We start from the raw sequence: 21,892 nt of genomic DNA, 5'->3' as shown, positions 1-21,892 counted from the left end.
GCCGATCATCTCCTAAAGCTCTGTGCATGGCAGTGTTATCGTAAAAGGTGGAACTTGGAAGGTATAACTTATATTTCATGAGCCGCTGCTGAACAGTGCTTTGCATGGGGTCTCGGGCGGGAAAGTAAGAGCTGCAGATTATGGAGAACCGCTGGAAGTTCCTCTTACTCCTGGCCGTTTTGGCACCAGCGATCGTGATCTCGCAAGACTCCGCTGCAGCAAACCTAGCAGCCGATCTGCAAGACGCTGTGGAGGCGCAACAGGCGGGAGAGGAAGTCACTGAGGCTGTAGAAGCGAAGATCATCAAGGAAGCTCCCATTGGTGTCTTGCCGAGCGGAACTGGGGATGTGGCTACAACAGGTAGCTAAATATACCATACATTTTCTGACGCTGAGTCTCTTTAGCGAGGGTTTGAAAGGAACAAGACTTTGCAAAGTGTGCAGGTTTGCAGAAAGACTTCAGGCTCACCGGTTGTCGTAAATGTGAGGAATGTCAATAACTAAAGATCTGAGGCCGCTCTTTAAAGAATGATCCGTTCGCAGGAGCTTGTGCTGGAGACGTGGAGAACTTCTGTGCAACCGTGAAGCTTGGTGAGGGGCGTCTAGCAGACTGCCTGACGAAACAACAGGAGGAGGAAACGAAGGGGAACGTTGAAGGTGACCCACGCATTCTTCTGGTCCTGTGACACACAGCATGCAGTGTCCTTACTTGCAGTTCCACATTCATCTCAATACACCATGTGTACATCACGATGTGTAAGGTATGATATGCAATTCCTGGTTCATGCAGGCAAAACCTTGACTGATGACTGCAAGGCGGAGCTCGCTGCGTTCAAAATGGAGCTTGGCGAGAGCATCAACAAGAACCTCCCCCTTGGTAGGGACACTACACTTCATTTCTCATGATGTCCGCGCTACGTTTGTAGCATGTCAGGCTCGTGCTCTGTGCAGCAAGGTACCCTTGCATAGTAGATTTCTTGTCAATGGATGCAACAAGTCAAGATCAATATTGACTCTGCAACGCCGCAGTCTTGCCAATATTGAATGGAAGCGTCTGATCACCTCATGAACTGTGCTATGATCAAGCAGCAATCTCCTTGTAGCCTGAGGAGATGCTTGATTGGTCATGCAGCCAAGGCGTGCAAGGATGATGCCACCAAATTGTGCTCTGATCAGGACCCCACAGACCCTGTGGCCATCCTGGCCTGCCTCAGGTGAGCCTTCTCATCTCTGCCACTGGCTGTTGCTGCAGTAGTGAATACCTCGCGGCAGCATCATGTGCTGGCGTGGAAGTCGCCGCAAATTTCAAGACTTGGCTACCTGTATTGTGGTTGGAAAGCAAATTAAACAGGAGACAAGGCGAATTGCTGACATGGTCTCTCCCATGTCTGTGCGCAGGGACCTGAAGGACTCACTGTCCAGCACCTGCTCGGCCGAGATCTTCAAAACGCAGATCGAGGTGCTTTATCTCCATGCGCCGCATATTGCATGCCCAACTCGTTGTCGCAGCAATCAGCCCACCTCGGCTATCGCAATCATCCCAAAAAATTGAGCACTTCTGCCACCTGAGTGGGGCACCAAGCATGGCAGTGGATTGATAGGGATTCCTGCATGCATATCTGCATGCATATCTGCTTGCGCACCAGAATAAACCTGTGGTAGAACGTGGGCTAGAGAGCCCACTTTTTCGTAGGGGAGAAAGCTTGAGACCACCTGATCTGCATCTCCAACAGTGCCATGCCTCCCCATTAGAGGGCAGCGTTGGGGCGCTCATTGTTAGCAATGACAAAGTAGCAGCACCTCTGTAGTTGTTTAGGCCTCACTCATGTTTCATTTGCACACCGGAAGGGGAAACGTTCAAGGGGTGCTGTGACGCGATAGGGCTCTGTTACAGCAGCTCTGACCGGGGGGTCTGAAACGTTGTCCAGGCAGCGAAGGACTACCGGACGGATGCTGACCTGCACGCAGCATGCGAGCCGGACGCGAAGCAGCTGTGCGCAGATGTGAACCCGGGCGAGGGGCGAATTCAGGACTGCCTGCGCGACAAGGCCGTCTCCGTCTCCTGGGAGTGCCAGGAGGAGCTCTTCCGCCAGGTCAGACGCTTGCAGCGCTCATGGCACCTTTTAAGCCAGGATTTCTGTTGCGAACCAGCGGTAGAACCCGCGCACACACCATTGCCGCCCGCTGTCTGTGCTCTGCAGAGCTGCAAATGCATGGCTAACGCAGAATACGTGGCCTGCCAGGTGGCAGCAGTAGCTGATGAGGGAAATTGTTTAGATGTTGGTTACTCCTTCCTTGCATCCGGACTGACATATGTGCGCTGCTGATGAGACTACTGTACACGGCAGGAGGTGGAGAACGCGGACGATCTGCGGCTGTCGCAGCGCCTGTTCAAAAAGTGCATGGGCGACAAGAAGAAGTTCTGCGCCGACATCAAGTTTGGTGCGCAGTTTATAACAACTTATTCACTGCCTCTCATTCAGCTTGCAACGCAGAGAATGCATTCACACGAATTCATGTCTCATAACCCTTCTTCTCATCTTCACTCCCAGTGTAACTTCTTTGTAAATTTGCTTGGGAGCTGCTGTCCTTAAAGATGATGATCAAGCGATACACGCATCCGCATGTCGTCACTTCAGTGTTGTGCTCACGGGCATGCGCACTGTGAAAATGGGCGCAAACCTTTCGAGGTGCCTGCTTCTAGGCAAATCTTCATCTTGTTGGTGAATTCGAATCTGAGCGCAGGCGGCGCGCGGGTGAAGGACTGCCTGGAGGGTCACCGGGAGGAGGCGGGCTTCAGCGCGGAGTGCAAGGACGAGCTGGAGGCCATGATGGAGAAGCGCGCCGCAGACTTCCGCCTCGACTCCACCCTGCGCGAGGTATTGTCATGCGCCGACTCGCGTTGTAATTCTTGGGAAAATATCCTCACTCTGTGCTGTTGGGAGGCTGTTAGCAGCGCTCATGGAGTGTGTTGAGCATAGCCCAGCTCTGAATTCCCTCTTCACCTTGTGCACGACTACACTGTACACCTTATAGACGTTCCTAGAAGTACATCAACTAAGCAACCAGCGAGTCCTGTTATTCCAGCCGCCCTTCCATATTTATTGCGCAGCATTGTCGAAAAGGAGAGGTAACGTTTGAATACAGCAGACAGGCTCCGGAGTGCATGCTGGGAAAATTCTGCACTGGGCGATCAGCGGGTTGTGGCCTCAAGGTAGAAGAGCAGAGGTGCTTCAATAATATAGGGTCTCAGAGCCTTGCAGTGAATTGTGTTGCTACTGCGGCAGGTGTGCGCGGACGACATAGAGGCGATTTGTGGCTACGAGCGCGACAGCCTGGACTCCGTGGAGGGCTTTGACGCGCGCGTCATCCAGTGCCTGCAGGTGCGCATGCACATACCAATAGATGTTTTGTGTGGGTGTTACCACTCTGCTAATTTTGATAAACCGTGGTGCTCACCCACCTGCCAGAACGTGGTCCGGCATTGTCATGCCAGCTGTTCACTAGGAGGCTTATATGAACTGCACGCAAGCTTCAGAAGCAGAGACCACGGCATAGCTTTGCCTCAGCCTGCAAGCAAGCAAGCAGCGCGGTTCACTGATGAAGCTGTGCCGCCCGGACAGGACTACCGCGATGAGCTGGCGACGCCGGAGTGCCGCAAGCAGGTGCATGTGCTGACTCAGCGCGCGTCCCAGGACATCCGCTTTGACGAGCCCCTGGCCGATGCCTGCTACGAGGACCGCGCGCGCCTCTGCGACGGGGTCCAGCCGGTGCGATCGCTCACCTTACCACTCACTCCTGCCCGTGTGGGAGTGCTCTGACTCCTGCCCGTGTGGGAGTGCTCTGACTCCTGCCCGTGTGGGAGTGCTCTGAGAGAATTGGTAGATGGTGATAAGCTGTACAGCATGCTCATACTCATTCTCAATCCACTCGGTCAATGGCACCAATTTGGTCATCCCTGGATCATGCATTCAGTGCACTGCTCGCAGAAACGCTGGCGAATCGGTGGCTTTTGTTGTTCTGTTATTGTCATGGCGGCTGCATACGTTTCAATTATGCTTAGAGTGGCAGCATCTCGTTCACCTCCATCTCACATTAATCACGCCTGAAGACAGCGTTGCATGGGGCCAGAATCATGTCCTCTGTTGCTTGGTGAGCGTTTTCTGCACAAGGAAGTTGCGCCGCCACCTGGCAGACGGTGTTTTGCGTTGCGGGCAGGGCAGCGCGCGGGTGATCCGGTGCCTGCAGGACGCGCGTGAGGAGCTGGCCTACGAGTGCCGGGCGACGCTGTTTGACGCGGAGGTGCGCATGGCGGAGGACATCGACTTCAAGTACCCCATGAAGCGCGCCTGCAGCGCCGAAATCCAAGCCTTCTGCTCCGGGCTCTCCCACGGCCAGGCCCGCGTCATCCGCTGCCTCCAGGCGCGTTCTTCCTTCCCTGTGCTCCCCGTTTGTGCCGCTTCTGGACCAGCTGCAGAATTTGCGGAGGGGCTCTGGGTAGGAATCACTTAGAAGAGGAATCACTTAGAAGAGGGTCTCATGATCTCTATTGTGGGACTGCTTTGCTGCTTATGGGCGCTGTCAAGGCACAAACTGGCTTATGATGGGGTGAAGTGTCATGATTATCCTATGAGGTTAGGTGACGTTGAGAAGTTGGGGGCTATGACTGTTGGTGTGTGGTGTGAATGTAGCCTGGATGAAGTTGAAATTCGTTCTGAATGTGTCCTGGGCTTTCTATCTTGGGGCACTCAGGATGACTGGATTAGAGCCTTTGGAAGCGTCCTGCAATGTTGAGGCTAAGATGTGCGGTAAGCCTTGTGCAGGACCACACGGATGAGCAGGACTTCTCGTCGGAGTGCAAGGAGGAGGTTGCGCGCGATCAAGTGCGCTCCAACCAGGATTACAGGTGCGTGTCCGCTTTCTTGCCTCCCCCGCAATGCCTCCAACGACTTTGGATCCCTGGACGCATGCAAGCATGGCGCAGCCATACCTCTGTTCTTGAAGAACAGGAAATGGCACAGTCAGCCAAATTGTCTGGATTTGAGGAAGAATGCACAAGTGGCCCGAGGGTTGGGAATCTTGGGCGTGCTATCAACTTGGCGGACTGCTCTTGAAATTGGCCCTTCGCTGTCAATCAGCGGCAGTGTTGTCAATCAGCACCAAGATACAGTACAGGGGCAGGAATACTGCATGGCAGATTCTCAGCAGCATGCAACTTCTGGTCATTCTCAACTGGTTATCACCCACAATATCTGTAGTGCAATGCTCATGATCTGCGACTGCGCAGGCTGAACTACCGGCTGAACACGGCGTGCGAGGCGGACATAGACACGCTGTGCGCGGAGGAGTGCAGCCCCTTCTTGGGCAGCGCATGCGGCGGCCGAGTGCTGCGATGCCTCACCGAGAAGCAGGACGCCATCAAGTCCAAGGAGTGTGCCGACGAGGTGCTGCTCAAATTTTGAACTTCAATTATCTTCCTGATGTTGTGGCGCTTGGATAGCTGCCTTTGTTAGCTCCTGTGTGCTTCAGTGGCGCAAAGGGGGATTGGGGAATCTGTTTTCGTGATGACAGGAGGCTTGCAGAGGGGAGAACACGCTGCTTGATCTTCCCCGTGTTTTGTCCATGCAAGTACTTCTCAATCAGGCCTTCTACACGCAGTTGTTTGGGTGCATTTGCCTTTTGACTCCACTAAACCTGGATACTCTTTGCCATATTGTCTTGCATAAAGGCATGCATGCAGCACGAGCTGTGTTGAGCGTGTCTGTTCTTGGCGCGCGCTGTGGCTTTGTCTCTGGCTGACCTCTCATGGGCGCAGAGGTCACGTGCAGGCTGCAAATGTTGCCTGTTCTTTTTCATTAACACTCTGGCGCGTGCCTTTCAGGTGTTCTACTTTGAGAAGATGGAGGTAAACGACTTCCGCAACGATGTGCTGCTGGCCGAGGCCTGCCGCTCCGATGTCGACGCGTACTGCAAGCACGTCGAGCCAGGTGCGCCCTTCCTGCTATACTTTCTTCCACGCTTTTGTGATGGCCAGGTGCAGCTTTGGATGTGTTTGCGGGAAGTGCCATGTGCCCACCATGCTGCCTGAAGAGGGCAAGCCCAGAAACAGCCACAAGTGGTGGCCCAAAGTGGCCTGCAAGCGCGCACCATCTTCAATACAATGAAGAGCTGTGTTTGCTGCATGATGCCTCCTCTGTGGCGTTCATTCGTGCCACTGCACTGCTTTGCAGTGCTCCTGGCCCCGTCTTTTTTCATTTTCTTCAATCATGACACCTTCTGTGCATGCTTTGCGGCGCGAACCCATTTTATGCGTACAGCATTCAGGCATCTACGCTGCACACGTTTGGCGCCTGCGAAGCACGGCTCTTCATGTCTGCAATGCTTGGCACAGAGTCTCTCTGCCATGGATGGGTTGGGCTGGGCCGCAGTGATGCTCTTCAAGCTATGCGACTGAGCAAAAAGATGTATACTGCTGTGCCGAGCAGGCGAGGGCCGCGTGCACCAGTGCCTACGGGATAACTTTCAGAAGCTGGCGGACGGCTGCCGCAAGGAGGAGCTGAAGCTCAACATCATCCAGTCGCGCGACGTGCGCCTGCGCCCAAAGCTCAACAAGGCCTGCTCCGATGAGATCACCGTCTTCTGCCAGGGGATCCAGCCTGGTGAGACCTGGTTTTCTCTCCTCAATTTCAATTCCTGCTTTGTGGCCGAGCATTGTGCCTTCTAAGCAGCAATGCATGACCTGTGTGGAAGGGAGGCCGCTCTGCATATGACTGTTTTCTTACAGTGGTTTTCAAAAAATTGTCACCTCCCATTCAGAGCAGGGCAGGCGTTGTAGCAGGGTCTTGATAATTGCATGCAGATGTCAGGAGCAGTGTCAAATGTCTGGTCAATGGTGCTAATCATCATCAAATAAACTCCTGAGCAGCAATGCCTGAAGACTTCAACTGACTGAGACCAAGCTTGATCAATGCACCTTCGGCTGGTTCCCCTTGGATTCCATAGGAGCGCTTGTGACCGGTGATGAAAGCTTTTGTATTCATTGACATCCCGAGGGATGCATGACCCATGATCGATAGGACTGAGGTCACATGCGCTCGTTGGCAAGCTGCTTGAAGTGTGTCATTCATGGCGGACATGCAACCATGCTGCCACGACAGACTCCTGCCAGCCCATGTCAAGCCACATTCAGCATACTCTTGAAAGAGATACTGAAAACCAATGCTTACAAAGAGTTGAAGCTTGCTCAATCTGCCCGTGCACTGTGTGCAAGGGCCTTGAGCATCGCTGGGCAAGAGGGGATTGATGTCCCAACCTATGCCGCCTTCTGACCGATGCAGTGGAAAGGAGTGGTTGGACTGAGGAACGCTGAAACATTTTCGGCACTTGTTTTGTGCGCAGGCAAGGGGCGCGTGTTCCAGTGCCTGCAGCAGAGCTTGGCGCAGCCAGATTTCGGCCAGGCCTGCCGCGCACAGGTCGAGGAGCGAGGACAGCGCATGCAGGTGCGCTTTGTTTTTGCCTATCCTCAGCAGGTCCCTGCATGCAATATTTCACTGTGCATTCCTGCGTCTTTCTGTGCAGTGTAGACAGGCTGCCAGAAGAGATCCTTCTTTGTCTTAGTGTGTACAGGTTGTCATTTGTCAGTCTTCTTCTCATGCAGTCGTTTGATTGGTGTCATGACCCTGTGACAACCATCAGGCTCAGGACGGATGGTAAACAAGAGTTTTGCTGTGCTTGCCTCATGCATGCACCAGGTCAGGACCACGTCAGAGCGCGCAGATTGAGTCGTCAGGCCCAGACGAGAAAACCCAGAATCTCATGCTGCTTGTGTCAATTGTCGCAGGAGGATTACCGGCTTGACTATGGAGTGGCTGAAGCGTGCGAGCCGGACGTGGTCACCTACTGCGCAGCAGAAAAGGGTCTTGCGCACGGCAACGCAGAAGTCCTCAAGTGCCTCGTCAAGGTGGGGAGATTTCTTTTAAACCAACAGAAGATTGCAGTATTATTAAGGCAGTGCAAGCTCCATATCTATAAAGAGAATTTGACCTTCTCTACCAAGCCTCGACCTCTGCTGCAGGCACTGAAAGAATTACTTCACATCTTTCACTTCCCTTGCAGCATTATCAGGAATTATCTGAGCAGGGTCACAGTGTCCAATGGACCCTTTTATGCTACAGCTGTTGCTGGTGCACCCAAGCCTTTCTTCCGCTTGCAGAGGCTGTGTGCATGCGGTTGGCAGCTATCACAACCGGTGCTTTTATCGTGTCGCTGTTGTGATTATTGCACCCTTCGGGCATTGTCCAATTCCTCGACTACTTTTCTGAATTTTGTTGCCCACCGTATTTGAGTGGCCGCGTTGTGATCTGAGACTTTGTTTCTCTTTAGTTGTTCCATGGCTTTTCCTGCACCTGATCTGGTGTGCAGCCCTGACGTTCTCAGTCAAATTTTGTCCTCGGAGCATTAGCAGGATGGCCTTGTCACTGGCGTATGGTCGTTGTTGAGATTCATAACTGCGGACTTTGGTAAGCAAGTAACACTTGGAAAACGTGTCGTTTTCTGATGGAATCTTGGTTCACACGTGGGCAGGCGTACTCGAAGCTGGCGGATGTGTGCCAGCGGGAGATGTCTCGGGCTGTGCGCATGGCTCTCTGGGAGTACAAGAAGGGCGCCGCCCTTACCGGGTGCGTTCAAAGTTTCTGCCTTTTGCTTGGTCAGCAAAACAGTCCTTGTGAGCATGAACTAGGGGAAGCTCGAGATGCCGTGAACACCAGAGCATGCACTGTGCTGTCCTGCTGGAACCCAGCGTGCATTGTGTTGTTTGGGCGATATTAGCGTCACTCCGGGTCGCAGTGGGTGCAAGTCTCATGGCTGCTCAGCCTTCCAGCTAATAAAGAAGCTGTGCTTAGACTGTAATGCGCCTCCCAAGTCAAGAGCGGCAAAAAATGCACGATCTTGGTGACGTCATTGTTGAACTTGTATCATGGGATTAGACCTCATGTTCTGCTATATCCACACGAGTTCTTCTGAGAATCTTGCACTGTGCCGCAGGGTGTGCGACGCTGATGTGGCGGAGATCGGCTCCTGTCAGACGGCGGTGTCCAACCCGAAGAACCGCGGCATTTGGTCCATCGGCGCGGTTGGCCGCTGCCTCAGCCGCCAGCTGGCAGAGAGCAAGCCACTCACCCTCGACTGCCGCTCCCTCGTCATTGTCGCTGCCCCCAAGGTCTGTGTTCCTTCCTTCCTCCCTTGGGTTTTCAGGCCAAATGGGTTGCGCAGATGTGTTTATGTATCATGCTGTGAAACAATTATAGCTTGAGTACCTAGTCCTGAAGAACTGGAGACGCGTACTAGAATAATTGTACAGATTTAAAGTTCATCTGGATCTGAGAGGTATCAAGATGAGGCGGCAAGGCAAAGATAAGCTGCAATTCCTTTCATCACAGTTAGGACATATTAGTTTTCTTCGTGCCAAAGGAGAAATTAGGAGTCTTTAACCACCATCTTGCACTGCTAACTTTACCCCGAGGTTGTTCTTCTCTTTGAAAGAACTCTGCCAGGCGCGAGGCATCAAGTGCAGATGTCTGGCATCTTGTGCACTTCTTCGTCAGTCTCATCTTGGTTCAATCCTGCAAATTTGAACTGGCAGTGATATGGAGCTGATAGCGCGCGATTACTGTGCCTGCAGGATGCGCAGGCGATGTTTGACAGCAGCATGAGCGCGGCAGCCATAGCACAGCGCGTGCAGGAGCTGCAGGCAGCTGCCGGCATCAAGGCCCAGCTGGTGGGAGCTTCACTCATTTCTCACATTATCACTTTCGTTTTGCCTGTCTCTCAGCCTGGTATATTGTTAGATACACAGTGCCTCTGTTGTCTGGTGATGCAGTAATGGTGGACTTCTGTAAGGTAGCAGAAGCATTGAAGCCTCAGTCTGGAGAGTTGTTGTGCCGCAGGAATGTTTTTATGCTTGTTCTCAGCTTGATCGAGTTGTTTGCTCAAGTTTCCAATCTCTGCCATATTCAAGTGCCCATTGCCATGGCATGTGCAAGGCATGACAGAGCCTATGCAGCTCATGCAGGCTCAGTGCTGTACTGTAACCGCCAAGCAGCCTCTGCCCCGGCTCCTGACAGCGTCTTTTTGCGATGCGCGCAGGTGAATCCTGCAGGCAGGGGAGCAGGCATGGTCACGCTGACCGGCTGGGTGGCGCTTGCTGCCCTTGTCTCTTTGGTGGTCGTCGTTGTTGGGGCCATTGTGTTTGCCTACAGGAAATTCAGCGGCCTTGACAAGCCTTACACCATTGTCACCAAGCAGGGGGATGTGTAATTGTCCTGCGCTGCAGATGTGACATGCCTTCATTCTGGCTTTTGTGGCAGCATTTTCCGGCTTATTGCTGTCAGGGAATCTAGCTTTTCAGTCAGCCTGGCACTCCCGCTGCTTATATAGTAGTAATGTATGCCTGAGACCTCCAGATGGCAATCCAGCACTTGATGGGCCACATTCAGCCAACTGTCTGGTTACTTGAGGCACAAAAAACAACAAAGGGTCTGGTCACTATGATGCTGTTAAACACTGGGGACAATGGGAAATCCAATTGGGACAGGTCTATGAATTTGTGCAAGCACAGCTGTCTTGTCCTGCCAAGACTTGTCAATTAGTGTGTCGTAATCGTCGCACTTAATCATGTCTGTGAGCCCGTCAAGATGCCAAGAGGTGGATCGTTGATCTTCATTACAGTGGCATTCTCATTTGTGTACTGTACTACTCTGCGTTGGCTGATGGCTGCTGAGGTCCACGCATGTAATACTTTCACAGCTCATGAACGTTGTGATCTCAAAGATTTGATTTATTTGCAGGAACTAATTCTGATCCCTGAGTTTAAGATGCCCACACAGTAAATTGACCTTCGGACGCAAAAATAATGCACTGCACAAGTACAGTACGTTTTTGGTGCTCTTAATGCCCCTCTAAAACTTGTTTTAACGCTCAGAAAAGTTTGTAAAGAGTCTCTGTGCAGCATTCCTGAGGGTCTGTCTCTCTGGATTATCAAGTGGTGCCAGCAGTGTATTTTGGTATAGTGGAACTCTCAAAGAAGTACTAGCCAGTGGCCTGGAGCCATTGCATCTGCATTTTGCATGATCGGCAGATAGGTCACCACATTTCCTTGGGCAGGCTCATCACAGCGTCGCGCTTGCAAATCGATACCCATACAACAAAGAGGATCTCCCAGAAAGCGGCGCTGTCAGCATCCACTGGAAACATCTGCTCTTTCCTCTCTTTCTCATTCTTTGCGGTGTCTTTGGCGAGGGCCAACCAGTGTTTTGACACAAAGCATACTCGCGGCCGCTGCAGGCTAGATTAAAGCAGCATAGCATGTGGGACCCAAAGCTGCAACATTGACAAGTCTCATTCACACCAGTCTATGCTGCATTTTCAACTGCCAAAATCCACATTGTACATATACAGCGTTGTTGTGAGACCCCCAAACAAAACTGAAACCTGTGCTAAGAAATCTGAAACCCGTGTAAAGAAGGCTTGAAGCAATGCTGCAATGACACATCTGCACTGCTGGCATGAAGAGGGAAACGCGGACTTTTGTGTCCGTCCATCTGATGTTCCCAATGGCATTGCAGCCAAAACACAGCCCACTCAGGAGCATCCATTCACTTAAACAAGGATGACATGCATTTGTCAAATTCAGACTGCATGCAGGCTTCAAGAGCAACGCGCTAGCATCGGCAATGGCTTGCTTTTGAGGCATGTTCCGCTGCAGGAGTTCGCTGCCGCCTCCTGCAGCCTGGTGCGCCAGCTGGACTGGCTGCTGGGATCTAGGAACGCCTCCTCAGCCTGGTCCAACACCCAAGAGACAAAGTGCCCAATGATGGGGTGCAAACAACCCAGCAGGCTCCGCGCGCCAGCAGGTTCATCCTTAATGAGGTTCAATCGCATCTGCAGTGCTTCCCTTTGATGCCCCGCCCTTGCAGCCGCATCCCACGGCAGCACAGCACCTGATAGCTTGATCAGTGTAAACGCCAGGCACTGTAAGTCTGAGCTGGGGCGGAGCTCCTCCTCGGCAAGTGCTTGCACCGAGCCATACATGAGGTCAGTGATGGGCGAGAGACTGCTTGGCATCTCCCCCTTTGACGCATCCAGCTCGTCGCGCAGACTTGGGCTATCTAGGTTCGGGCTTGAGGAGTAGCCCAAGTCAACAAAGGTGTAGGCCGTAGGACTGCCCTCGGAGTCAGGAGCCTGGACAGTGATGTTGCGGGGGCATAAATCGTTGTGCCATATTCCCCGCTCCTGCACATAACACACACATCTCTTCATGGAATCCAGGCATGTGGTGTATGATGCTGGCATCTTAACCCTACACTTATCTCACACGTGTTTCTGGTCCTCTAGCAACACCTCATATCCATTCCGCCGCCATGTGTGCGCTACAAGAGTTCTTGAAGCACTTCAGACTCTGAAGCACTCCAAACATATTGCACCTCAGCAAAGGCAGGTAGAGCGCTCACCCTCAGCTCGCAGACGGCCGTCAGCCCACATGAAGCCAGCGCGATAAGCTTCTGCGGCGGGAGCACGGGCACCTGTCTATCAGCCACCAGAGGGCGTCCTGCCAGCTCTGTGAGGACTGCAGGGGCCCCACTAAGGCAACCAGCAGGCGCCTGGGGGAAGAGCTGCAAGCTCCCAGCCAAAAGCATCCGTGGAAGATACGGCCAGCCAGCGCCTTGCAACGCTAAAACGGCTTCTCGCTCCCGAATTACCTGCAACAATGAGCCCCACAATAGGTCAAACATCTTGAATGACCCTCCAATTCTCTGCAAAGGTACAAGCAACCCTCAAGGGACACAATGCCATGGCCACTTTGGTATACCCACTCTTGCAAGCTCAGAAACCCCGCACAGTGCAGGCTAGAGAGCTGTGGGTTTGCCAAGCCCAAGAAATCATGCACCACCTCTGCCCTCACCTGGTGCCACTCAATGCAGTCCTTGTGAAAGCGATGGCGCATCTCCAACATTGCCGGGTCGCCACCGTGTCTGAGGACGAGAAAATTGTCGGCCCAAGGCCCATCAATGCCAAGCACCTTGAAGACGCCACCAGCAGGACCGGTGGGCGAAAGAGCCTCCATTACTTCAAAGGTACCCTCATGGCTACCTTTTGCTGATAGAACCTGCATGGCAACCAGCATCGATCATCTTTTAGAAGGTTTCAGATTTGCTTGAAAACCCTCCTGTATAATACCAAGCAATGCATATCCAGCATAGTCTTGTCTTGACGAACCTGGAAAACATCCTGATGGCAGAGGACGGGCCTTGTAGCTTCTGCAAAAACACCCAGACGCGTCTGACGTCAGCTCTGCGATCCAAGTGTAAAAGTGATTCATAGGGCAAGAGGGAAGGTGCTTTCCAAACAGCTCACATTCTCACCCTTGCTGACAGCACTGTCGAACAAGGCAAGCAGGTGATCGCCGAAATTGGCCAATCTGACGTAAGGATGCAAGTGTTCAAGCAGGCCCGGCTCACGCATCGCAGCAACAGTAAAGTCTGCTTTCTCCTCTGCCGTGAGGGTCTGTGCGCCTGCTATGGCAATGCGCACTGCCTGCTTCTCCTTGAAATCCTACATGGGCATAGCATTATCCTGGGATGTCCATTATCGTGCAGAAAATGTTGACGTTGGCACATACCTTGGAGAGCTGTGAGCGCCGCAAATCAAAATAGAGGAGTGACTTACCAGGACCATGAGAGAGCAAGTTTCGTGGGAATGAAGATACGAATAAAATATTTGCGTTGCGCCAAGAGTGATGTACCTGCAAGCACCTGCCTGATATAATTCGTCAAGGTCATGAGCTATGGTGCATAGCACATTCAGCATTCAGCACTTTGTATTTAGATAACCTTTTTGGGCTGAGTTCAGCAGGAAATCTCAATTCCAAATAGTATCTCACAGACGCTGCCTACCTAAGCGAATCACCACCGTCCACAATTATCTTGCAGTGAAGCGCTACTGAACGTACTGAAGGGTCTCGGGAAAGATATCCCGGGATATTCTCGGGCGACGATCAGGTCTGGCAAACGATAAATTCGGGAAAAAAATTGCATCACAAGCCGAAGCAAGAGGCATATTTTCTCTCGTTACCTGTGACTCATCCTCACTAAAGCTTCCCCTGACGAGCGACCGGAGTACGCGACAGTACACTACGTAGCTAAAAAAGCCGATGTTTGCAAGGTTTTAGGGTGTCATTTGGATCCTGAAGGCAGGCACAGCAGGCAGTTGTTCTGGAAAGTTGGATGCCCTGCAGTATATTTACTAAAAGGGAAGTACTTCAGCTCTGGTCTGGCCAGCTTTGTGGCGCGAAAAAGCAAACTTGCCTGGCTGCAGTGGGTGCACAACTCTGCCTGTTCTATGAGCAGTGTCACTTGCGCAAAGGCTGCAAAGTGTGGCAGCCTAGGATGCCTGCAGTACGCGTTTGAAAAAAAGCTGCCACGGGGTCGGCACTCTCTTCCATTCAGACCCGGAAAAGGTCATAGAATGTGCCATATGCGGCTGGGCTCAAGACATCTGCCTGAACGCTGCATGGATTGGCCACCTTCACTGCCTGCGCTTTTGCCATGAGAAAAGCTGCCCATGGGGAGTCTGTCCATGGCCATGCACTTGACAGCGCTCAAACGCCACTTTGATTGCCTGGTGATTGCGCACACGCATGGCTGCATGTTCGACCCAGAAGAGACTCTTGGCAGTGCAGTCAAGCCCGGGAGCCTGTCCTCCATTGAGTATGTGCATGAGGTCATAGAGTGTGTGATTTGGATCCTGAAGCGTACTAGGTGCATGTTATGGGATGAAAAGCTGGAAGACTTGCAGTTTGTTTACTCAAAGGGCGGACCTCTGCTGCCGGCACTAGCGAAGGATTTCATGAGTGCCTGTGGCAAGGCCCTTATCCGGGATTGCATGCCGTCCTATAACACTGAGGGGAATGATACACCACAGCTGAAGGTCAAGGCATTTCTAGAGAAGGAGACATCAGAAAGTGTGCATCTCGGCAGGGCTCTGTGTCTGACCTTTTCTCAGTTTCACTCTCAGGGTGTAAATGGGGATTTGTGGGAGACACGAGTTGGAAGGACTGCAGAGCAGTGGCTGGCAGCCAGGAGGGGTGCATTCCTGCAGGCATTTGTGTTTGCTGCAAAAGTGACCTCTGATGATGAGAAGATGAGAGCGGTTTGCAAGGTCATGGCTGAAGTGCCAGTCGGTGTGTTTCAGCAAATTGTGCGCACAGGCAAGCTGGAAATGTAGTGGGTTTTTCCTAAAGACTCAGTGACAGTATATATGAGTGGGTGGAAATGGGGCCGTGCTTACAGCGGGGCAGTGCTTTGAGGAGATTATGTGGAGATGGTGCACTTGAAGGGAGTCTGGTCACAGAGACATAAATTGTTGATTTTGGACGTGTGGATAGGCATTTGCAAGGCTCATATATGATGTATTTGTTGTATACTGTGTGGCCACAATGTGCCTGGACAGCACCATGGGGGTATGACATTGTAACATTGAAGTCTTGTAGGTTCTGTAGACCTGTAGGCAAGGGTGCATTTGCAAGTTGACAAGGCTGCAAGCCTGTGCATATCGGCCCCGGGTTCCGGTTCCAAACGGACCTGTGTATGCCCTATGGCCCTCTGGCTCTGGGCTCGCCACTCATAAATATTATTGTTACTATTATTATGATGTCCAGTACATGCCATTCATCCGACATAAGATCACCATCCACAAGTCTATAGCGGCGGTGACAGAATAATGAGAAAAAGTGCAAAAAGGTATGTAGGTCATAGCACCCACTAGGACTCGAACCCGGGCATTACGGATTAGGGGAGGGGCTCGAACCCTCTTAACCCGTCCAGGGATTGGGCTCGAACCAATTACAGCCTGAGGCCACCAGGAGAGCCGTGCGTTGCTCAGCCACTGCTTTCAGATTTATATATTGCCTTGCGTTTGAAGCTTTGTTCCAAAGCGCATTTGCCAGGCTTTTTACCCAGTGCAAAATTTGTTGGCCACAGGAGGTGGGTGTGATTTTGAGGCAGCCAAGTTTTGTTAAGACATCACAGCAAGGTGAACACCCAAACACAAGAGTCTGACTTCCTACTTGTGGGTCGGACTGTTTGGGCGGGATTTGGCAGCAGCAGTAATGCTTTAATTGAGACTGAAGTAAATTCTGAAGAGTGGTTTTGAGGAGAGGTGTCTCTTTTGGAAGCTCAAACAAAGTGACATATTGGCAAACGTCCCAAAACTTCAGCACCCGACGGCTGCTCGGAACAGTACGGTATATCGAAGGTGATCGACGTACTTGCGGCAGTCTAGTGGTAAATCAGGGGGATCAGCCTGGGAGAACTCCCCTTGGTATGATTAGAAGTCGGAACCAGCATCATCTGTGCCGCACGGCGAGCATGGCTCAGGCCACGTGACGAGTGTATCGTTCGTCCAGGCTTTGCCGAGCCGAGCTAAAACCTTCCGTAAGGGGAGCTGACCTGCCTTTCTTGTGCATGCTTTAGAAACCTTTGGCATCCAGCTCAAAGCCTGTCCTCACCGTCTTCGATCATCAGAGATCATCAGAGAAAAGCATTTGACAAATGCAGGAAGGGGCATGAGGCTGAAATGAATCCTGTATAGGCTCGAGCCTGTAAGAGGCTCACAAGCGGCGGGGCCTGAAGTTGGGCCCAAGCCTGAGGCTGGGGCAGCAGAGAAGGGCAGCATTGCTGGCTGCGCTACCTGCACACCTCTGGCTGCCCCTGGGACATCAAAAAATGCTTGAAAGCAGCGCGTCATGGCAAGCTGGCGTGCCTGCAATATGATTTCCGGAATGGGTGTGATTGGAGGAGTGCACATATTGCTGAAGCGGCAGCGGAAATGGGCACAACCTTGAATGCCTGCAATATATCATTGAGCGCGGCGGCGTTGCTGGCGTGTATGTTTGCTCCAATGCGGCATTGTCAAGCCTTGAGTGTCTGAGCTACGCCCAGGAGCATGGGGTTCCCTGGGATGAGGGCACTTGCAACTCTGCCGCAAAGATTGCCTGCGCAATGCCCACGAGCACAGTTTCCCCTGGGATCAGAAGACGTGCCGGCACGCATCGCAAAGAGATCAGGTTGATTGCCAGATGTATGCTCATGGGCATGGCTGCCTGTGGGACAAGACAGTTTGCAGCCTTGCTGCAGAGCATGAAGCAACGGAATGTCTCGTCTATGCCCATGATCACGGCGACCCCTGGGATGTAGCAGTCATACTAAGGGCTGCTTCAGCGGTGCCATAGACAGTCCGGCATACGCCCACCAACAAGGGTGCCCGTTCGATCCAGATGAAACAATCCACAGAGCGCTGCGTAGCTAGAGCCTGCCTTGCTTGAAATTGTGCGTGTGGTTATAAGATGCAAGTGGGATCCCAGAGGGAGGCACACCGGGCAGGCCTTTTGGGATGGACACTTTGAGGCCCTCCAATGGCGCACATGCCAATCGATATGATCAAACGCATTTTTGACTTTATAGTTGTTGAAGCAGATATGTGAGACCAGAGGTGATGTAAGCGAGTGACTGAGTAGGTGGGTTGCATCAGGCATTATGGAAGAGCCCTGGTGGCGCCTGAGATTTGCACAGGTCATTGAGTAATTTTTATGATTGCCAGGATCCCGATCCGATCCCGGATATCTGCAACTCAATGCATATCACCCATTGAGGCATCAAGCTTTGGATTAGCGAAGCTCCCATGCTGTTGTGCGTCTCTTCAACTTGTGCAAATCTAAAAAGCGCTATCCCTGTCTGACATGCACTTTCTCACTTCAGGAGCTCCTCCCATCCAAATTTCAGTCTGGGCAGCTTCCTCTGCCTGAGCAGCTTCCTGGTCGCCCCCAAGATGAGACGCACAGCAACATTTCGAGATCGTGTTCAAGGTGCCTGCGTTCAATTTTCACGAAATGCCTGTAGCTATAGCAAGATGAATGGCATATCGCTTGGCTGTTTGCTCAGCTGTTTGGCAAGTCGTCTTGCAGATCGCTCTAGCTGAGTTAACTGCTAAGCTAAACTGAGACTGCTAATAAACAATCTGACCAAAAGGTCTTCTATCTAGAAAATAATTCACGCTCAAAATGTTAGACCCCGCATCGGTGGCAGTGGGGGCGGCTATTGTCCCTTTGATGTGGGTAGGATCCAAATTATTTGGTTCACTGCGCAACCACGCCCACCGTGACAGGGGCGTGCGTGGACTAAAGGTGAAACAATGTGTTGAGTCGTCGGGACCTATAGATCTGGTTCTGCTCGTTCTTGTGGGCATTCGTTTCTTTGATAGCCAATGCCCCCATTCTCTTCTTAATCTTCCATCAGCTCAGGGGATCCTCCTGATACGATGAGATACAGCTCATATGTGGAATTAGTTCAACATTATTTCATTCAGGTGGTCATCACTGGCAGTTCAAGGGGCCTGGGATATGCACTGGCAGACCAATTCTTGGCCTTTGGGGACGATGTGATCGTGAGCTCCAGGACCGAGCAGGCCTGCTTGGAGGCCGCAGAGAAGCTCACACAGAAGTACCCCGCCAGAAAAGTGCTTTCATTCCCTTGCGACGTCAGAAATGCAGGTACTGAAGCTTCTCAGGTTTCAGTCCTTCGGAGACCAACTGCTGCCCCATTGACTTCATCAGCTGCCACTTATAGGCTCCTCTTTACACCAATAACCGCCTCTAGTGGATCTAGTGTGCCCATGTATGCTAATAAAGTGTCTTCAGGAAGCCGTTTGCTTGATATTGACTGTCTGCCTGGCGCAGATGAGGCCGTTGCTCTGGCCAGATTTGCACAGGAGAAGCTAGGCCGTCTGGACATCTGGGTCAACAATGCAGGTGCCGCGATGATTTGATGATGGACACCAGCATGCACAAGTCGTAAACATCTTGATGCAGAAAGAGCTTTGCACGTACATGCGCTGGCTGTCCTTGTTCCCAATGCATTTCTTGTTTTCCCAGCACCTGGGCTGCATTTTCGCTGCTAACCTTCATGCAAAAGTTGCCTTTCATGCGGCGTGTAGCGCTTTAGACACCCCGTTGTGGGTACATGTGAACCTTGTCTTCAGAGCGCTTGCAGATTTTTTACAAGGCTGGTGCTGGCTGAATAACTGCAAAATCGTCGGCTGCACAGGCGTTTCTCAGGTGCACAAGAGCGAGTTGCAGGAAACTAGCCCAGAAGTGCTGGAGCAGGTGCTCGCTACAAACCTTCTGGGATCCATATATGGCGCGCGCGCAGCACTGCAGGTGACTCATCGCCCTGTCAACCTTTGTCTTTCAGCAGTATTTCCCTTTTGTCCCGCTTGAAGAGTTGAGGATATTGTTCACACCATAAGTGTCACCCAGTTTGTTGCCCAGTGCAATCAGCACTACTCTCCCGAGGGGATCCAATTCCAAGCAGGCGCCACAATTCAGAGTACAGATGTGTGTTCTCTGTGAAACAGTGCATTCTGTTCATTTCTTCTCAATGCTCGCGTCTTTCTCTTCTCTGATGCGTGGCAGCTGTGCTGCATTGGTTCATCAGTGACTCTCCTTCTTGCCTGTTGAGCATCGTGAACAGAGAATGTGTAGGCCGCATCTTGCAACACAAACCTGAGGCAGTAATAGGGTGACACAGGATATGGCTTGAAGTAAAACCAGCCTTCTGGCCGTCATTTCTATGTGTCGCCAGCAGGGAGATTGACATGTTTGATAAATTGGCAATGCCCTTCACAGCACTGTTAGCACAGACACATGTCTGTCCTTTCTGATCCCATAGCACACCTCACTTCTTGGGTGCTGTACTACCAAGGATAGTAGTGCAATCTGAAGGTCAGGAACTGCCAGCGCAGGTTTTCAGCGAGCAGGAGAATGGGGGCAAGCTCTTTTTCATCGATGGGACAGGGTCGTGGGGAAATGCGACGCCCGGGAACGTTGCGTACGGGGCCTCCAAGCGCGCCATTACTCAGCTCAAGGTACGCTCAGCGTCCAGTCAACTTCCAATACCATGAATAATCCATTGGCAACACTGCTAAGATGCAGGCATCAAGCCAGAGCGAGCGCCAAGGAAGGGATGAAGGGCTGCCTCGCAGGTGCAGCAGAGTGCCTAAACAATAGAAAGCATCTCCCAGCCCAGGAGCAATTATGATGCTGCAAAAGTATAAAGGATAGCACCCCTGCAGCATTGCAAGCCACTGAATGCTTTGCGCTCGTGTGTACAGGTTGTTTACACTATCAACACCAGGGGCATTTCCGCTAGTTTTGGTCACAATTCCGGCCGTAAACGTGGTTTGTTTTGGCTTGCACTAGCCCCATCTGGCCACCATTTGGACGCTCAAACAAGCCCCTTTTATTCATAGTATAAGAGCCTGTGTTGCTGAACAACACACATTACAATTCTGCCAGCAACTGTAGAAACAGCATGGAAGCTGCTCCTTGATACTGCATATACAGGCAACCGACCACTTGCGTACGCGATAGCTTCGCTGCCACCCTGGCAGGCTGTGTTCTGCTAATTTAATGATGTTCTGCTTATAAGATGAATGATGTGATGACTGTGTCGTGCTGTGCAGGCCAGCCTGGTGGCAGAGACGAAGAAGGAGCGGGAAATAGCCATCCACATAGCCAGCCCAGGCATGGTGGCCACAGAACTGCTGCTGGGCGGAGACAGGGACGCGCGCGCCAGCAAGTGAGATCCCTGTAATTAGAGGACCATATTATCGCTGATGTCACCTATGACATCACTGTCACTTTTAATGATTTTACCGCCAGGAACAACCCGTTAAGACACTGGTGGATTCACTAATGCTGGTTGTTGATTTAGTGTCCCGCTGCTGCATGCGATTCGCTGGAGCTCAGGATGAGTTGGTAGCAGAAAGCGGGCTTCGCTGTCGTAATACGCAGATCAATAAAGGACCATTCTTGAGCATCTGTTTTTCTGGGGGTTCATGTTGACAGAAGCTGCGGTCTTCCTGGTGCATAAGCAAGTGATAGGTTGGCGGTTTTTTTTTGCATGGCTGTGGTTCGCGGATTGGCAGGAGTGGGTGTGAGAAATCCAAGATGTATGCGCAGGTTCATAAACATTCTTGCGGAGGATGCTAGCACGGTGGCTGCATGGATGGTGCCGCGCATGCGAGGCGTCAGAGGCAGCGGGAAATACTTCAAGTGCGCTTCTATATCTGAAACGCGCATCACGTTGCCTATCCTGACCTCCCTGAGCACTTGAACCTCTGTGTTGTTGTTAAGATGAAGCTTTCATGCCTTCTGGAGCACCCAATTTGAAATCTGGGTCTTGAAAGAGAGTGCTGTATCTATCTAAGTGCAGCTCATATGTGCTATAATCGCTTGTTGCAGCGATTTTGTGAGTGGGGTGGTGTGCCTGCAGGTTCTTGACAACGCGCGGTGTGATCTGGCGGTTCCTGACAGCCAAGGGGCGGAAGGGGCGCTTTCTGCCATAGCACGGTGCAAAGCAGGACTAGTGATCTAACTTGTGTTTATAGACAGAGAAGATGTGAATGTACAATAACACTAGCCATTTCTGTTCTACCATCAATGCTATTTGAGATGACTGAAGCTTCAATCTTGTATTTTTTGCACTCACACTGTCTTCATGGCATCGAGCTCTGCATGTAGCGCTGACTAGCACATACATGATGGTGTTTGGAATCTTGCTTCTAGAGATCTAGCTGTACAGGGTTGCAGCATCGGTGTTCATGCCTGGGCTTTGCATGAGTGGCTGGTATCGGTATGTGATACTGGCAGGTAGAGCTGAGTTCCGGCTGATTTTGGCAGAGATGGTATGTAGTACCGGCCAGATTTGGCTCTACCAGTGTCTGACACCGCCAAGTGTGAAAATCTCCCGAAGCCCTGTTCATGCATGCTACCGAGCACA

At 51.9% G+C, this 21,892-nt stretch overlaps 3 protein-coding genes across 3 annotated transcripts; 2 read left to right on the top strand and 1 right to left on the bottom strand.

The window, feature by feature from the left end:
• Positions 1-136: 136 nt before the first annotated feature.
• Positions 137-10,809, top strand: COCSUDRAFT_27748 (hypothetical protein). The gene is made up of 21 exons (XM_005649507.1): positions 137-360; positions 543-656; positions 790-876; positions 1,132-1,213; positions 1,398-1,458; positions 1,928-2,092; positions 2,348-2,441; positions 2,745-2,878; positions 3,287-3,382; positions 3,623-3,769; positions 4,218-4,439; positions 4,823-4,905; positions 5,287-5,443; positions 5,881-5,986; positions 6,485-6,658; positions 7,398-7,498; positions 7,840-7,959; positions 8,583-8,677; positions 9,045-9,219; positions 9,682-9,777; positions 10,146-10,809. Exons 1-21 carry the CDS (start codon positions 141-143, stop codon positions 10,314-10,316), a joined length of 2,700 nt encoding a protein of 899 aa, XP_005649564.1. The 5' UTR covers positions 137-140; the 3' UTR covers positions 10,317-10,809.
• An 896-nt stretch (positions 10,810-11,705) lies between these two features.
• Positions 11,706-13,733, bottom strand: COCSUDRAFT_61268 (hypothetical protein; the record flags this gene model as incomplete). Its single annotated transcript, XM_005649506.1, has 5 exons — positions 11,706-12,290; positions 12,509-12,757; positions 12,961-13,164; positions 13,413-13,610; positions 13,725-13,733. The coding sequence occupies 5 exons, from the start codon at positions 13,731-13,733 to the stop codon at positions 11,706-11,708; spliced, it is 1,245 nt and encodes a 414-aa protein (XP_005649563.1).
• Positions 13,734-17,590: 3,857 nt separating this feature from the next.
• COCSUDRAFT_40380 (NAD(P)-binding protein) lies at positions 17,591-21,458 on the top strand (the record flags this gene model as incomplete). The annotated part of the gene is made up of 8 exons (XM_005649505.1): positions 17,591-17,626; positions 18,420-18,603; positions 18,790-18,861; positions 19,157-19,269; positions 19,854-19,976; positions 20,574-20,689; positions 21,073-21,165; positions 21,386-21,458. 8 exons carry the CDS (start codon positions 17,591-17,593, stop codon positions 21,456-21,458), a joined length of 810 nt encoding a protein of 269 aa, XP_005649562.1.
• Between the last annotated feature and the right edge of the window lie 434 nt (positions 21,459-21,892).

The sequence above is a fragment of the Coccomyxa subellipsoidea genome, assembly GCF_000258705.1.
Source record: "Coccomyxa subellipsoidea C-169, whole genome shotgun sequence".
Lineage (NCBI taxonomy): Eukaryota > Viridiplantae > Chlorophyta > Trebouxiophyceae > Coccomyxaceae > Coccomyxa > Coccomyxa subellipsoidea.
The sequence above is the reverse complement of the archived record's forward strand: the minus strand, read 5'-3'. Positions and strand labels throughout refer to the sequence as shown.

What these genes read in the sequence shown, in the direction of transcription:
- COCSUDRAFT_27748 (XM_005649507.1), top strand. Translation starts at nt 141, where the DNA reads ATGGAGAACCGCTGGAAGTTCCTCTTACTCCTGGCCGTTTTGGCACCA. An exon ending in TCATTGTCGCTGCCCCCAAG is followed by an intron (nt 9,220 to 9,681) that starts GTCTGTGTTCCT and finishes CTGTGCCTGCAG; the next exon opens with GATGCGCAGGCGATGTTTGA. An exon ending in CCGGCATCAAGGCCCAGCTG is followed by an intron (nt 9,778 to 10,145) that starts GTGGGAGCTTCA and finishes CGATGCGCGCAG; the next exon opens with GTGAATCCTGCAGGCAGGGG.